Source organism: Nelusetta ayraudi, unplaced genomic scaffold, assembly GCF_046127955.1.
Source record: "Nelusetta ayraudi isolate G7.1 ecotype Tasmania unplaced genomic scaffold, CSIRO-AGI_Nayr_v1 ptg000063l, whole genome shotgun sequence".
NCBI lineage: Eukaryota > Metazoa > Chordata > Actinopteri > Tetraodontiformes > Monacanthidae > Nelusetta > Nelusetta ayraudi.
In genome coordinates this window covers 2,042,501-2,060,439 of record NW_027466113.1, presented here as the reverse complement: position 1 = coordinate 2,060,439, position 17,939 = coordinate 2,042,501, and the positions used below count along the sequence as shown (strand labels likewise).

General features: G+C 42.8%; 1 protein-coding gene across 1 annotated transcript in view; it reads left to right on the top strand.

The window, feature by feature from the left end:
- Positions 1–11,212: 11,212 nt before the first annotated feature.
- Positions 11,213–17,939, top strand: part of LOC142898365 (pituitary tumor-transforming gene 1 protein-interacting protein) — an 11,593-nt gene continuing 4,866 nt past the window's right edge. The window contains exons 1-5 of the mRNA XM_076041303.1: positions 11,213–11,452; positions 11,730–11,776; positions 12,221–12,329; positions 14,690–14,801; positions 15,916–15,981. Of these exons, the coding sequence (XP_075897418.1) occupies positions 11,332–11,452; positions 11,730–11,776; positions 12,221–12,329; positions 14,690–14,801; positions 15,916–15,981 (455 nt within the window). The 5' untranslated portion in view covers positions 11,213–11,331. The remainder of the gene's footprint in view (positions 11,453–11,729; positions 11,777–12,220; positions 12,330–14,689; positions 14,802–15,915; positions 15,982–17,939) is intronic.

The window sequence follows — 17,939 nt, the reverse complement described above, 5'->3', positions numbered from 1 at the left end:
AAGATAAAATCTGTGAAGGTTCGTAGTCATCCAGGTCATGTTAGCACTCAAAGTTTAAGTTGAGGCAACTGGACTGATTAATCAACTTAATCTTCAAGTACAAGAAGATAACATTCCTGACGGTCCAGTCGTCTTAACTGGACTGTATATTTCCAATAATAGTTTTAATATTAGTATTCTCCTTGGACCGCAAAGAAACCAGAAGGATTATTTTAATATATTGATTGTTAGAATGTATGACAATACAAAACATTCAACAACAACCCGACAGAACCAAGACGTTTGTATTATTTTTTACATCTTAGATGTACTGAAATAAAATAACTTAAATGTTGAGGATTATGTGTCTCGTTTTTAACATCTCTCAAACATTTTAGAGGTAGTGTACTGAACTGATTAAATAAAATTTAAAAAATAAATAAAAAGAGGTACAGACAGACAGTACAATATTGCACGTCACTGCTCTGGTTATGTTTCTGTACCGCGTCGATTTTTTTCTTGTACAGGGTAGCTGCATTAAAGGCTGACTGTATTGTTGTTTGACGAGCAACTGTTTACTTAGCACTGTCGCTAGCTAGGCTACTGCTACTGCTAGCGGGAGTATCATGCAGCACACTCCCCCTGGGCGCAGCAGTGCGTTGTTTTTAGCATTACCTGTGGGGAGGCTAGCATGAAAACGTAAACTCTGGCTTTCATACCATTCTTTATCGTGGTACTTCTTGAGATGTTGAAAGAGGTTCGTGGTGTTTCCCGTTTTGCTTGGGACTGTTCTCCGACATAATTTGCATTAGCGTTAGCCTGTACTTAGTCGGACCTGAGGTAGCCGACAGTTTCTTCACTTCCCTCGACTTCTGATTGCTCCTCGCTACTCATTTCTACATGTTCCTATACTAGATTTAGCGGATGGCTGTGTGTGTCTCCCATCTGAGTTGTTGCGAGCGAGAGGAGGCGGGTGGAGGGAAGGAAGCACGCCGTTGTTTCTCTGCTGGGATTGGCTGTTCATTTTGTACGCGCTTGTTTCTCTCCTGTGGGATTGGTTGGGTTATCGAAATAACAGCTCATGCATTTATCATCGTTATCGTGGAGCTTTTAATCGTGAATATTATCGTAATCGTTTTATCGCCCAGGCCTAGTTCAATTCCGTCATTTTACAGTCTTATGTATTTGTAATAGTAGTATGTACGCATCCTACCAAAGAAGGACGCATCCTACAAAGGAAGGGCGCATCCTACGAAGGACGCATTAGGATGCATCCTTCGTAGGATGAGTCTTTCAAAGGATGCGTCCTCCGTAGGATGCATCTTTCGTAGGATGGGTCCTTCGTCAAACGTTTCAATTTTCTCTTCAATTGATCAAAGTTTTCACCAGTTTCTACCGCCATGCAAAATTTGGTGAGCTTTTGGAGCATGTCCAGAGGGCCAAATTAGCGCTCAATAAGGACAGAATAATATTAAGAAGAAACGGAGGCCGTGTCCTTCGGAGGATGAGTCCTTCATAGGCTGTCTCCTTCACGGGATGTGTCCTTCAAAGGATGCGTCGTTCGTAGGATAGGTCCTCCGTAGGCTGGGTCCTTAGGTTGTAAGTTGCAATTTTCTCTTCATTTGATGAAAATTTTCAGTTTCTACCGCCTAGGCTAATGCTGCTTGCAGCTTTCATTTGAATGTATTTTTAATCTCTACTATGGTTTCCCAGTAGCTGCTTCTCAATGTTCGTCACACCCAGTATCTCTACCATACCCGTGGTGATCCCATCTTCGCCCTCGACTGCACAAGTCACCTCTTCACCTCTTCAGGTGACAGCAGCTAATCTCACATCACCACCCCTGCACAGGATTCCAATGCCAAAAACTGAATCCTCCTTGTCTCAGAACCCAGGATGGGAGTTGGGCCTGCTGGCTGCAATTCCCCATTAGCCAGTTAAAGCCGGAGGGTGTTCAGCAGTCTGGTGGAGCTCTTTAAAGACTCCACCAGAGAAATGAGCAGGAGAGAACCATCTGCAGGCAGATCAAGGTGAAGGAATGTCCCAAGATTGTGAAGTTGCCATATAACAGTTTGTTTTTTTGATCCAACTATTATTTGTCCAAAGACGAGATGATGTTACAGCACTAGAGAAGCAAAGCCAGCTGTCAATGAAAATCTGACTGAGCCTCAGCAAAGGCCTGCTCTCATCAGAGCAGGTCTTCGCAAGGCGAAGACTCGATTGTTATTCGTATGTTTATTCTTATTCTTCCGCCGCCCTTTTCCGCTCAAATTTGACCCCCTTACCATACAAAATATGTTTTGTGTAACAGCCCTCCAAAGTCGATGCACTTTGAAAATTGACCAAAAATCCCTCAAAATCCCGCCGCAAAAATTAAAAAGCCTCTAGCGCCCTCTAGGAAGGTTGAAACAACATGGGACAAAAACCCACGCATTCCTTGGATAGAGACCTACATTATGACCCCCTGACCTTTGACCCCTGAAAAACCGGAAGTTAGCTATTTTCACTTGTTTGAAATCATCCAGCATCACAGAACTCAAAAACTGTGAATGGTGGAAGTTTCAAAACTTTTGTTTTACACAGACTAGACTGCCAGAAGGTCAACATCAAAGGATTGGTCCATAAGTGTTGCACCGTTTTCATTTTATAGCTCTTTAAAGTCGATGTATTTCAAAAATGCCCATAGCACCCTCTAGAAACATTGAAAATTCATGCTACAAAAGCTCACGCCTTTGTCTCGTCAAGCTCTACGTCGTGTATGTTCTAATTTTTTGCTACGACAAACAGGAAGTGACATATTTCAAGTTGTATAAAAATTGCCAAAATTCGACAGATGTCGGCGGGCATGGGGGGCCTCGGCAGAGGTCGGGGGTCATCAGCATGAGACGGCAGAGGTCGGCGGCTCAGTCCCGCAAACGCTGCTTGCAGCTTTAATTATTATTGATATTTGGCTGCAGGCCTCTGAACTTCAGCCGTGATGCAAGCCAGCTCTTTTTTGTTGTTCCTGTTTTCTATTTGTTTTTCTCTTGGCCACGAGGACATTCAACAAGTGTATTTACTTATGTGGATGTAACACATTGTGGTGATGATCTCAATTTGCGGCCCTGAGTCAGGAGCCAGATTTGTTGGAGTTTTTTTCTGCCGGGATATCATCAGGGCATAAACCTTTGTGGATACACCGCCAACATGGTGCAGATTACGGGTGCATTGTCATTGTAAAAGATGATGCTATTTGAGGCCACGATCTGGCCCTTGGTCTTCTCCACTTTTCTCCGAGGCAGTGTTTTGCAGCTGTTTATAAACGACTCCTTTTATTCGACCTGAGTCATTTAGGCTTCCAGACATCTCCAGGTACAAATATTTTGAAATTCACTTTTTTTCAGTCATTCCACCCCCACCCCACCCTCTTCCCCCTCCTTTTTTTAGTGTTGGGCAGCAGCTTAGTGGCTAAATGTGGAGTGCATTTCAGTCCCAATGTTTGGTGAAGGCAACTCAGATGAAGCATGTCGGGTTGCTGTAACTGTGACACAGAAGAATCTTTAGATTTGGGTAAAGATAAATAAATGAATCAATTGAAAAAAAACTTGTTGACCAATGACTTGCTCAAAAGAATCGCACACTCGCAGAGGCGTCAAAGAGTTAAACAGTGACTTGAAGTAACTTTCCCGCTCTGTCAGACAGTCGAGCAAGATGGACGAATCAGCGCTTGGAAAAAAAAAAAAAAAGAAGAAGAAGAAAGAAATACAGAAGCAGCCAGTGGAGGAAAAACTTGGGAGTCAGTCGGCACTTGCTCTCTCTTTGAGCGCATGCATAAGAGTACAAACTTGCACACACACAAACACAGGTACACACTTGCACGTACACACGTGCGCGCGCACGCACACACACACACACACACGCACACAGCGAGCCTTCCCCTGCTCCACTCTGCTCATGTGTGAAATGAGCAAGGGTCTTATCTCTTGGAAACACACCACTGAGCCAGAGGAGAAGTAGCGAGAGGGAGACACACGCAGCAGGAAGAGGAGGGAGGAGAACAGATTGGGGTGGGGGGGATTGAGAGAGAGAGAGAGAGAGAGAGAGAGAGAGGGAGGGAGGAAAAGAAAGAGAGGGAGGCGTCACGTGGCGTGCATGCTGATGAGCGCGGTGGACACGGGAAAGTGCCGCAGACTGGAGGTCTCCGACCACAAAACCCACTATCGAGCGCCGTGTTCCTCCGTGACAACCACCGCGGTGACCCCGGCCAGCGAGCCGCCCGCTCCCCACCAACCTCACCGCCATTAATCTTCAAAGCTGTGGGCCGACAGACAGAAGCTCGCCATACGTCGCGATCCAGGCTGAAACGCAGACGCCGACGGAGCCAAAGAGCCCCGAGGACGTCGCTTTCTGTTTTTCTTCTTTTTTCTCTTTTTTTGGAAACGTGTGCACTAATCACAACTATGTCGGAAGTTACTTTACATTTTGTTTTCATTTCCACCACCGCCGCCACCACCAACCACCCACCCAGCCTCAATCCCTTCATCTGTGAGAGAGGGGGGGGGGGGACCCTTTAAGGCTGTTTGGGAAGTATTTTAGTGATTTAAATTTGAAACTACTCAATGCTGAGAAGTTAGACGGCTGAAGAAAGTATCAAAGCAGAGCTATGGAGAGCGCTGGAGATTAAGTCTGCATACCAATTATGAAAACATCCAAATCTAGTCCTTTGAATGGGATATTATTAGTTAAAAAAAAAAAATGGCTCTCGAATTTTTCTTTGATAGAGCTTTGCATTTTTATTTTCCTTTTTTTTGTATGATTCTGCTTGGACTTTGCAACACCCAACGTAGCCGCGTTTCACAGTGCATGTGAATGATTTAATTCTGATCGGAGTCACAAGTGTATTGACCTTTTTAACTTGCAACTCGCACTTCTGACGGCGGGCTCAGTAAAAAAGGAGAAAACGCTAAATGTGTTTTTACACATTTAGTGCTGCTCGGTGATGTTTGACCTAAAGTAATGCGACAGCCAGTTGCAGTGTTGCTGGTGTAATCCCTTCAAAACTATTAATAATGGGAAAGGGCAGGAAGCAGGGCACACAATCGTACCTGTGAAATGTATGACAATAGCAACCTTTATGTGTACATACACACACATACACACATATATACATATATACAGTATGATACTGTATATATCATATCATACTGTATATATGATATACAGTTTCTTTCTTCCCAATAGAAAGATGTGAAGAAAGTGTTTATGCATCTTACTCAAACAGAGTAATTAAAATTTACAAACAACATTAAAAAGACAATAAATGTAGATGAAAATCCTGCAAATCTCATCAAATTTAGACACTTTGCATTTGCATTGCTAAGTCAGCATGAAGGTAAATGTAGAATTTTTTTTAAAAAAAAGGAGCAAAGTGAGGTCTCTTCCTTCTATTTAATAACCTCAACAAGCATCATTCGAAAAGAAAAAAAATTGCATTCAACATCTAAACAAATTCTTCCACATTTACATTTTTACAATGCTGTGATAAGATATGAGGACTATGGGACATGAATTCATCAGACGTACACAAAGATGACTTCGGATTGGGAATCGTTTTTTGCCTTGTTGCTGCTACAGGTGACAAATGACTGTTCTGCGCCAAGGGACGAGCAGCAACAGTTTATCAAATCTTCACCTGTTGTCATGGCAGCACGTCTGTTACCGAGATCTTCAGGCTATTCATTTTGAAAAACAAAAGAAAAAGATCACACCAAATGTCCTTTGGGATCTTGACTTAGGAACATTACAAAAGAAACAATTACGCAGTGTAGGACAAGATAATCTTTCTGTTATTTGCCTTTAAGGGCAAGACAATGAGGGCATGTATCACATCCTCAAATACAGAAACCTCAAAGAAAGGACTCAACCAATGACCCAAAAGTCAATAAAGACTTGGCTGGTGTGACATTATTCTATTAAAAAAAAAAACATATACATGTGACTAACAGTCTAGTCAATTAGAAATCGTTAAAAAATAAAATAAATACATTATCTTGCCCAGAGTTGCCAATGTTGGGCACCTGCCTGAGTGAAATTTTTGTTCATTCTACATGCACGCACTCAATCACAGGCTCACGACTTGGAACCTCACGGCTCACGCCAGCTGTAACCATGGAGTGGCGCGAGAGCGTGAGGCAGACGCTGAAAGCCTGCGTCACACGGCAGGAGCGTGAGACCTGGCAACCCTGCCTGACTGCGGAATGATGTTTATAAGACTCCTTCTTTTTCCCTGCGCACGCACGCGGATTTACAACGCCATCTTCATTCATGACTGAATCCGTGCCGGCCATGGTGGCAGCTCGCCGACACGTTCTGTGTTGTACCTCTCGAATGTCGTAAAACCAATGCGATTGGCCGGGTAATTTTCCCGGGATTGGCCATAACAACTCAGGCTGTTGGCTGTTAGCGTACAGTAAGGGGGCGGGACATGTGTCTGCTCCCAGGTTTCTCCATTCAAATTATTCTGAGTGCTCATCAAGGGTCTCTGCTGCGGGTCAATAACTTAAAAATCAAGCTATTAACTCATCTGTGATTTCAAATACTTGTGAGATACTACTCAGGGCTTCATATATCGGAAGCGATTCATTGGCATGTCTTGAGAGGATAAACTCCATTCTTCATCCAAAAAAAAAAAAAAAACCCTCATGTTTAAATCAAATGAAGATGTTTCCAACAGAAAGATGGGAAGAAAGCTTTTTTGGCATTTGGTGCCGTGTGAGAAAATCCCGCAGGATCTCTGAGAACCAATTCTGGAAACGGCGTAATCGCTACACAACATGTTGTGCTGAGAAGTGTTTCTATTTATTTATTAAATTTATTTTTTTCCTGCGTGCTGGATCATAATCTTGTTCCAAACATGTCAGGCGTAGGCTGTGCACATCCGCTGGAATGAGAGCTCTAGATTCCGCCAAATCCTCTGTTTTTTATTCAATCGCAGTTTATCCTGGCAGACTAGGCTCTCTAGACTAGGATGTTTGTTTTTGAGCCTGGGAAAAAAAAAAAAAAAAACACCTGTGTGTGTCTCACGCTGCCGTTCCAAGTTGCCCGTTGTTCCTGGTGGCTGGCGGTTCTCGAGCTCTTCCCTTGAATTTTCTGTTGATTAGAGTAAAACCCCACCACTGAATTTAGCTGGGCAGACTTTTTGTTAAAAAGGCATTCAACACCCTATGGGGGAGCATAATGAGCAGAACTAATTGAAGCAGGACATGCGGTTCGAGAATTAGGTGTAGCAGGGAGGGACGCAGCAACAACAAGGAATTGCACTGCTGAAGAGAATTAAGCACGCAGACACTTGAACGGGCACCTCTACAGGGTTCCATGCATTTCTTTATTTAAAAAAAAAATTATGGTTTGTTTGAATTCATATGCCATGAGAATAATTTAATATGCAAATATACATATATATACATTGTACTTACGCCACCTGAAAAAAATGATGTGCTCTTATTGTTCAACAATAAACATCAAACACACGCTTTTCCCGCCGACAGCCGAATCTATAATACGTTCTCATTTTCAGGACTCTACTGCCACCTCTTGGTAGACCCCTAGTATTTCAATAAGTTTGTTCAAGAATTATATCTTGAGCAAACGTCAAGTGATTTCCAACACCACAAGCGCAATAAACTTTTCGATGAGTAAAAAAAAAAAAAATGTATACTGAATAATTAGGTTTTTTTTGTTTTTTGTTTTTAAAACACATCAGAAACTGCACATCCTTCCCTCTGACCTCATTAGATTGCGGACCTCTTATTTTAAGACATGATTTATCTTATTCTTGCATATGTCATAATTCCATCCATTTTCCATTCCATTTTCTATCGTCACTTCTCCTACACCCAGTTTGTAATTATTTCTACACTGTAGTTTAACTCGGCTTGCTCAGCTGTGTCTTCACACAGAGCAGACGCACTAAAAAAATAGACCCTGAGGATAACTGTGGAAACACCTTATGAGAGAGCATTAGGGGCGCCAGACCGGCTGTATTACATATACCCTGTAGTGTGTTTTGCTGACTCAGTATAAAAAGTCAAACTCCCAAACCTCTTTTCTTCAAACAAACACACAGTGTGACTGTGATAAGACTTGTCAACATCTCGGTATCTATGATATATAATAGGCATGTTTTCCCCATGATAGATAGATAGATAGATAGATAGATAGAAGTTTTTCTTACAAAGATTGACCTTTTTAGCCTTGTGATCAGTCTGACGGCTCTTTTTTGCACATATGTTCTCACATTCACTCAGACGCACCAGTTGTCCTCAACTCCCACTCGTCAGCCTTTTCAAATGAGCAGTGGAGAGAAAGAAAAGGGCAGATCTGAGGAAAATAATAGGCTGTTGAGACCATTAAGCCATTGCCACACGCTGTCAGGTTGAACCTTTGTCTGAGCAACAACACACACACAACTCAGAGTTTAAACAATATAGTTGGATTCATTTCAGGTTACTTTAATTTACCTCAAAGGGTATTATTATTTGTACATTAACAGTGTGATGTCACGGCCTGCTCTTCCACCTCCTGCGTTACAACACAGCTTGCAATCGCGATCATCCCCTTCAGCTGGATTCTTTCGCTCATTTACTGGCCTGCAGCGACCTTAAAGCCCTCCTGCCATGTGCACTTCTCGCCAGATGGTTCTTTGTTCTTGAAGAAAGACTTTCCTGCAAGAAAACAAACAAACAAACCAAAGATTATTCTGACGATCCTGGTTGCCAATTGCGCTTTTAGATCTTCAAGTTGTCCGGCTGATCAACCTGCCTGCCTGCCGTTCGGAATAAATGAACACTCTAAAGGTTAAGTGTGGAACATTTTGAGATTTTTTTTTGAAGACACAGCGACCACAAGTGGTTAAATTTTAGATTGCAGCACTCACACTCTCACCCTAACTCTCCTGAGCTTGCCAGCGAACTATGGTGGCCTGCGCACCCAAACCTGGATACCTCATCCACTTTCTTCTTTGTTAGTTTATTTGAATACGCGAGCAGACACCCTAGTTGCCAACACTGGACTGGTGTTTGCAGCTAACTTGGAGCAAGACCCTTGTGGATGTATTATAAGAACTGGATACCGGAAAATATTACACACTGGACAAATAACTATTCCCCTTCCTGGAAATCAGGTGCAGGGGTTTCATTGGAGCATCCTCAAAGTTACCCCTGAAAAGGGAAGCGCGCCATGCAGGACCTGCTGCCTGCAACAATGGTACTATCAAAGGTGCGACAGGGGGCACGGCCAAGCAAATGTGCTTGCATATAACTGTCAACCTGTGTCTGTGTCTGTCTTTGGTTCTGCCAGTTCTTGTAGAGTGACGGGACATATTCATGTGTAACTTGGAAAGCATGTGACTTCCTCGAAGCTCTGTTGCCTTGGATTAGAATTTAGCAAAAATACAGACTTGTCAACTGGCAGGGAAACATAAAGTTAAGCAAATGGAGCATTCCAGGCTGATATCAATGCGCTGCCAAGAAAGGCTCACAAGTGTCTGTCTGTTGACAGCAAAAAGGTTCATTGTTGGTGTTGTTGTTGTTTGTTTGTTTTTCTTTTCATCCCAAGGACAGCAAATAAATCCATCAGAGATGCAGAACAAATTCATCAAGGCTGGGCAAAGGTCACATTTTTGTTTGAATATAAATCAAATACATTCTTATTTCGCAGAAAACCCAAACATATTCAGAGATTTGTCTTCTTTTTGCACAGTTTGCTATTTGACCGTGAAGGTAAAAGTTGAATGAAGAAAATATTCTACACAGCTGGACTACAAATTGTCATTTGTATTTTATTTATTCATCATATAAACACTGAATAGCCGAGGTTTTTCATATATACATGTATGTATGTATGTATGTATGTATGTATGTATGCATACGTGCGTGTGCGCGCATTTATGCCCTCTTTGTTTCTCTTTTAGTTTTCTTTTGTCCCATAATTATGGTGTTTCCTCAGTCAGTTCCAGGGTCTACAGGTAAATGTGTCACATGTCAGTCCATGCAGAATGTAAAAAGCCCTCTGGGCCAAAATGCTCTTGTAACTAATATATTTTTCTTCGAAAAGGATTATTAATATTGTTTTTTTAGCTTGTTGTGCCCTTGTTCTTTTTTGTTGTGTGTTTTTTTTTCCTTGTAAGGCAAAAAGAACAAATTGCGTTTTAAGAAAAGCGCTATATAAAGGGTGTCAGCTCTCTGTGCAGTGTGGAGGAGCCTGCTCTGGCTGTAGATTTTTATCAGACAACGTGGTTCTGTTGGTGGAGGCAGATATTCAGATATTTCTGTGTATGATTTATTTGTACACACATTACCTCTATCCCAGCCTGCTACCAAGATTACTTTGTCAAATCTCCCACCATTTATAAGCATATTTTCTGTGCATGAGTATGTGTGTGGGTATGGTGCAGGACATTTGCCTTGCTTTTATTCCTCTACAAACATGTCAAAGGCATGTCAAATAATCACTTTTTGCCTCCTTTTTTATCAGAGATTTGTGTGTGTGTGTGTGTGTGTGTGTGTGTGTGTGTGTGTGTGTGTGTGTGTGTGTGTGTGTGTGTGTCTGTGTCTGTGTGTTTGCATTTGTTTTTTTGTTGCTAATTGATTTTCGTTCATTGGTGACCTCTGGCAGATCTGTGTGCTTGACAGTATTGATGTTTGAATTTTGTTTTTTTGTTTTGGTGCAAGAATGACACATGATGCAAGTTTTATTATATATACAGCCTAACTTAGCTAGATTGATATTAACTATCCTACCTCTTGTACTTTTATAACAGAAGACATTTTAAACTGAAGTCCATTACATTGAACAGATCTTACGCTAATGTTCTTTTATTCTTTCTAAATGTACTTCATACACATTATTTATTAACAATTATGTGAGAGGACAAATTGGAACGTCGTCAGAGAGGTTCCGTAGACAACCTACAAGACATGGAATGAGAATGTTTGAACACTTATTAATTAAAACTTATAATTTATAATTAAAAAACTGTCGGTTCTGGAGCAAGCATGCTAAAGTAGATTATTTTACATATTCATCTATTTTCTGAGATTTATGACACATCTCAAATCTTCGCTTGTAATCCTGAGCAAAAATAAATAAATCATCCGTTGAGCTCGGCCGACGGACCCGAAAGCGCAGTAACTCCTCCCGCCCGGGCTGTCGAGGTGTGGAAATCCATAGACACTCAACCCCCAGACAAACCAGGAAGTGATCGGGTCAAAACAGAAACAACAGTGTTCCCCGAGAGTAGAGGGGAAGACAGACGCTCGCCCAGTCGCAGCGGATACGACTCCTCGGTGCTTGGACGCGTTAACTGTTGAAAAGATGATTCATTTCTTTGCGGAGAGACGAACGTTGACCGCTTCGGTGGTTTCATGTGTCGTCGTTTTGTGCGTTAGCTTTGTTAGCCAAGGAGAATGTCGAACAGCACCCCTTTCAGCAACCCGTAAGTTACATTTTAGTATTATAATAGCAACAACAACAAAAAAATAAAAAAGAAAGAAAGAAAGAAAATGCACTTGCATTACGACCACGGTACTTCTGTCGGCAATGACTATTCTTTCTTTTTGTGACAAACCGTTTTAGTCTCATCAAAATATTGCTTTTTCGTGTACGGAGGAATTTTTAAATGCGCCACGGTTCACTTGTTATCAGCGGTGGCATCGTGTTTTCGCTCCAACAGTCAACATTTTTTGTGTGTCAATGTTTGTTTCTCCTCTCAGCCTGCTCTTCGTACACAACCTGCGACGAATGTGTTCCCAACACAAAGGTAAGGCTGGAAAACATTTGGACACAATTACTTTTTTTTTTTTTTTTTTTTATTTATTTATTTATTTTGTTTTGTTTTTACGTGATCCTGGAATATTCAAACGCTATACAAACGAACTATTTCTCTCATAACCTCCCGACATGCTGTCCTCCACGCAAGGCGAATTTAACCTGCGTTCACCGTCAGGACCTTTGACGTCATTTATTATTCAGGTCAAATCACTTCCTATCATGAAAATGCAGTTAAACGTGTCGTACTGAAGCAATGACACAATAAACTGGACTGCGGAACTTTACAACAACTTGGCATGAGCAACAGCATATTGAACGACGTGTATTTTAGATGTCGTGTTGTTTTTATTGCGTGTCGGATGATCAAAAAGTGTGCTGTCCTCACCGAGCCATAACATTTAAAGAGATTTTTTTTTTCCCTTTCCCTCCTCAGTGTCTGTGGTGCCTGTCCACCAACAACTGCACGAACTACCCAGTTCCCTGGTTGCTGCCTCCAGCTTCTCTGTGCCCGCTGTCGGAGGCCCGATGGGCAATGTGTTGGAGTGAGTTGGCAAGTCTTCATCAAGACTCATTGGCTTTTGTGCGAAGAGACGTTCAAATTTATGTTTAAAAAAAAAAAAAAAAAAAAAGTCAGTTCAAGCTCAGATTTATAACACGCATTTCAAGCCACTCAAAACACTCTCATAGTAACCGTGATTCATCTAATAACACATTCTCACTGGTGTTGGTCAACTACATGTGTACCCACAGCTGCCACGGTCCAGACTGAAGGCAGTGTGGCTGTTAGTGGGCCAATCAGCCCCAAACCACCAAACAGACTGGGATAGATTGGTGTTTGAACCACCAAAACTTCAGTTATTAGACATTAAGGGCTTAGACGCTTTCATATGATGCACAACATGAAGTCTTGTAAGTTCATATATATCACTGGCCAACCAAACACCTTTGCACTGAATGATGACCAAGCCAATTCAAGTAGAAATGATACTCAGTTAAATGTAGTCTCTTTTTTTTTAATTGAATTTATTTGATGGCAAAATTCCCTTCAGTTTTGTAAGGAAAAAAAAACTGAATAGTTGAAATAATAAAATCTGAGCAGTTGCTGGGATCTTTTTGAGGATATTTGTTTTTAAAAACACCTTTTTTTCCCCCACAATTTGAGAATTGTCTTGTAGATGCTTGATGGACTTGACATGTTTTGCCCCATGAAAAAAACCCTTTGAGCGGTCGCTATCCGAGGTTTCTTTTGTTCACTTCTTCTTTTCTGCGTCTTCCTTGGACTGATAACTTTTTTTGTCTGTCTGTCCAGCTCCCAACCACCAATAGTCAATAATCCTGTAAAAAAAAAAAAAAAAAAAAAATTGAATCGCTATATTTGTATTATATATTACTCCTCATGAAATCAACGCGTGCAATCATTTGACCAGATGACATCAATCGAGAAACTACGGCTCTTCAGCTTTTAGCAGTTGATTACATTCTTTGCTACCCGTTACTTACTGCCTCATTGTGTCTCTTGTTCCCAGCTGTCCGTGAACAGCGCCCTGCTGCTTGCTGTTGGATCAAAAAGTCTGGCTTTCAGTATTTATTTATTTTTTAAAATTAAATATGACTTATTTGTCTGTGAACCCTCAGCACACTGAGGTTTGACAAACTGTTATTTTTCTGAGGCCTGTTTGTCGGTGATAAGCATAAAAAAAAAACAAAAAAACACTGATCAAGTCCTCAAAATATATAAAGAAGACCGTATGCACTGCATTAAAAACATTAACTATATATCTAGAAATTAACAAAAAAAAAAAAAAGGAATTAACAGACAGTAAATAAACTTAACAAGCAGAAAACCTGGACGAAGCGCTCAAAATAATCTATGCAGCCTTTTTAAAATACTGGTTGCTCTGGTATTAAGGTAGAAAGTGGCCGGAGGATATGTACAGTGCGGGGGGAGGTCCTCTGAAGACAAACACCAGCCTCACTTTAACATTAAAAGCCAGGCCTGTTTTACGGCCTTGTTGACTAAATAACCGCAACAGTGCGGCTGGCTGAAAACAAGTTTTTTTTTCGGACTCGGCGCAACCACTCGTGGATGTTTGTGAAGGCGCACGCTTTTAGCTCAAGCCCACTGGGGTCATCCAATGGGAAGTTAACACTGGACTATTATTTTTCTTAGGCCGTGCCCAGACTTAAAATGATCCGTTTCCCTCAAACATCCGTCGGAAATCCTGCCAGTCCCACGGAGATAAATCTCCTCGTCACACTATTCAGAAATTGCACCTTGCACTTCATACGAAGTTTGAATTTGAATCTCTCAGTGCTTATCTCAGGTTAATTATTATTATTTTTATAATCGACTTGATCTGCATTTATTTTTTCCACAATGTCCTCATTGTATTGTTTTCTTCTACATTCACATTGGATGTTTAGGTTCTTGATGTTTGCATTATGTTTAGTACAATCTATGTGTCCGCGCCAAGGCTTTACAGGTCTGTACATATTGAAGAAATCACTCCGTCAGTGTTATCAGCTCAGCGGGTTGCCTCTGTTGACTATCCTAAGCTAATAAAACGGTTATGGTGCCGCCACAGTTCTCTCTGACCTGACACAATGTCACTGTCTGAACCACTCCTGGCTCAAGCGTGAGTTGCGTTTCCCCGTAAACGGGAAGCGATGCGAGATTTTATTTATTGCGTCGACGCATTGGGATGGAACAGCCAGAAGAGGGCGCCATCGTTTTAGATTCATCATCGTCTGAGATTGTCGTTCAAACGAAAGAACGAGTCACTTTATAAACTGCCCACAGGAAAACACGATGTAAAATAATAATAATAATAATAATAATAATAATAATAATAATAATAATAAAATAAACCGTGTCTGTGTTTCTGTTTGTTGTGTGATCTAGTCAATTTTGAAGCCCTGGTCATTACGATCGCAGTCGTGTTTGGAGTCATCGTCCTCGGCCTTTTGGTCTGCTGCTGCTGCTGCTGCGTCCGCTGCAAGAAGACCCAGCCCAGGTGAGATGGCCGAGCACCTCTTTACAGAAGCAGAAATGTTGTGGTGATGTGCGCTAGCCGGGTGTGTGGGGGGTCTGGACCATGACTGGGAAGAAAACAATGGACTGCTTTGACCCGTGACAAAAAGGGATCCAGAGTCACGTGACCTGCAGTGGTGGAAATGTTTTGTGGAAACACCTCACGCATTCGTGACGCACCGTGCTGCGCTGGGAATCAGCACGCGGCCTCCGTGTGCAGTTTATTTTTTTTTAGCGCAGTCATCAACATTGAGCCACGTGCTTGCACGTGCGCTGTTCCACCCAGCGCAGAACTGGATGTTTCAGCCTCTGATGCAGCAGAAAGTTGAACATTTAATGACAATAATTAGGATCGGGTAAAAATTTGAAGGGTTGTCCGAAAACTTTTTGCCACTATTGAAGCTGCGTCAGAGACATCTGTTGGTCCATTATTTTTTTTTTAGGTTGATAATATGTCAGAAGGAGCAAAGTTGATGGCTTCATCACTAACTGATCAGCCTGGACCACGTTGACTCGTGCAGGCCACGGCGTGCGTCACTGCTGGTCAGTCATGCACTCTCTGTGCTACGGTTAAATCAAAGCGTCACGCGGGTCAATCAAGCTGCCCCGCTGGCTTGTCAAACGCATCCGACAGTTGTGTGTGTGTGTGGGGGGGGAGGGAGTCACTCACGTCTCCGTCGCTGAGGATGAAGGAGCACGTCAGGGATACATACAGTAGATTAAAAAAAAAATCTGAATTGTGTCATTTTGAGGACACCTTGTTACTTATTATTGAGAATCTTGTAGGTGGTGAAAGTTAGCGTTGATCTTTTAGAATCTTATCACACAGATATTTGTGTGAATGGGCCGTGTGAATAAGTGAATTTGCAAAAAGTTCATTCAAAGTCACATAGACAACACCGCGGCTTCTCCCAGGTCCATTTCAGAACCCCGTTGACGACGCTGCTCTCGATGCACCCTTAGCGAATCCCCCGCCTCGGAGACCGCTCGTCGGGGACACGCGCGCGCGCGCGCTTGTGATGTTTCTTTTGCGTTACGTTTGTGTTACGACGGGCCGCGCTTCAAGTGGTGTGTGTTTTTCTGATTTGTCTGCCAAGGCCTGACTGGGAGGAGGAAAGATACCTCAGGAGACGAGAGGAGATGAGGCAGCGCGCAGAGGAACGGTAAGAAGTCGACGGCAGTGAGGCCGAGTCCAGGTCGTCTTTTCTTCTTCTGCGTTCATATAAAAAATACATCCCAGCTATTTATTACTCGCTCTCCCCTGTTTAAGCCTCTGGTTTATTAGCTTCAACATGACAGTCGGGGGGGGGGATTTATTCTAACAGCTCTTTTAATCACCGGAAACTATTTATTATCGCTCATTATTCTTGTATCCAAATATTAATGTGAATCCATCGCTCACTGTCTGCCCAAGGCTAACGCTTCCCAACGTTGAGCCACAATAAATATCATAGCAGGATGTCAAGGAGTTTGAAATTTCAAAATAAATGTATCATTTTTGGGATGCTTTTGAATGCCTGTCGCAAACAATAACTGATCACAGCCAGTCATCCAGCCCCCTGCCGTTAATGCAAAACTGTCCCTGCAAGAATTTAATTAGTTAGTACAACAAGTTATTACATCATTGCAAAATACATTTCTTCTTGACTTGTGTACAAGTGTAGGGAGGGAAAGTTAAAAAAAAATAAATAAATAAATGTCAGAAAAAGAAATTCTCAAGTAAAGTGCAGATACTTGGGAAAAAAACAACTACTGAAGTGTAGTTGCTCCGCACCTCTGTGTGGTAGCTACACTCATTCCTCCAGTCGCACCGGCAGGACCTCTATGCAAATGAGATTGTCTGTAATGGAATAATGAGCGAGTCTCCGGACAAAAAGGCTCCGTTGTGCGTTTGGGTCTTGGAAGGAAGTTGCGAAGCAGGAGCCCGGCAACTCGCAACCTCAGGGGGTCTCGCAACCCCCCCCCACCGAACACCGCCTGGATTGTCCAGGCGGAGCAGCTGCTCCATGGCAGCGTGTTGGCCCACATCCTGCGGAGCTCCATTCACTCTTTCAGCAACGGGCGTATTTGTCACCCTCTCACACCCCCGCCGTGCACTGGAAGCTGATGTTTTTACACATCCCAACGTTTTTCACCCCCTTTTTTTCCCCCCCCGTGTATATTTTGTATTTTATAGCTTGCGTCATTGCTTTTTGCACTTTTCGTTCATTATTTGCTCTACTTTTTTGCAATTTTTTATTTTTTTTTAACTTTTGACATCTTTTGTATCCTTACACCACAGAGCCCGCTGAGTAACAAAATTCCAATGCTCGTGTTTGTGTCACATCTATAGTAGGACTGACAGTAAAGCCACCTTGAACACGGAACCTTCACGTTCCCTCGGACGGCCCGGGTGACGCGTCGGCGGTCGGCGCAAGTCGTGCGGAAACGGTGACGCCGCTTCATCGGCCTCAACTCACCGCCCCAGCCGGGAACTCGCCGGGTTGCGCTCCTCTTGTCGGAGTTGTGCGTGTGCATGTGTGTGTGTGTGTATCTTGTCTCGTGGACCTATTTCATCCAGCGCACTTGTGCGCCGTTCCTCTCACGTGCCAAGGCGTCTCGTCAGAGTTTCCTGCTAGCGAGCGCGATCCGGTCCCTGAAGAGTTAGCGCAGTGGCCTACATAGACGCCGCCCGCATCGCGAGCGGGACGCTGAGTTGCGGCCGACTCGGCCCCCGCCGTCCGGACCCCCCCACAGAGAGCCGGCACCGAGCTCCCGCCCGGAGAGACTGGAGAGCCGTTAATTCCTGCTTGAAACACAGAGTGTTTAACGTGCGCAGCGTGGGAGCGATCAGTCTATACTGTGAAAGCACCAGGAGTCGTGCGGTTGAGCTTGAGAATGTTGAGGTCGTTGGGTCGCATTCAAGAAAAAAAAAAAAAAAAAAAAAGACTTAAAAAGACCTAACTGTTGCCACGGATGTACAGTTGAATAAAATGCAAAACGGGGGGGGAAAGGAAAAGAGCTTTGGGCGACCAGGTGTCCAATATATTATACCTCCAAGGTTCTGTTGACATGAAATGGGAAAAACACATTTGATTTCTCTCACTCACTCACTCACAATGGTCTCCACTGATAAGACACG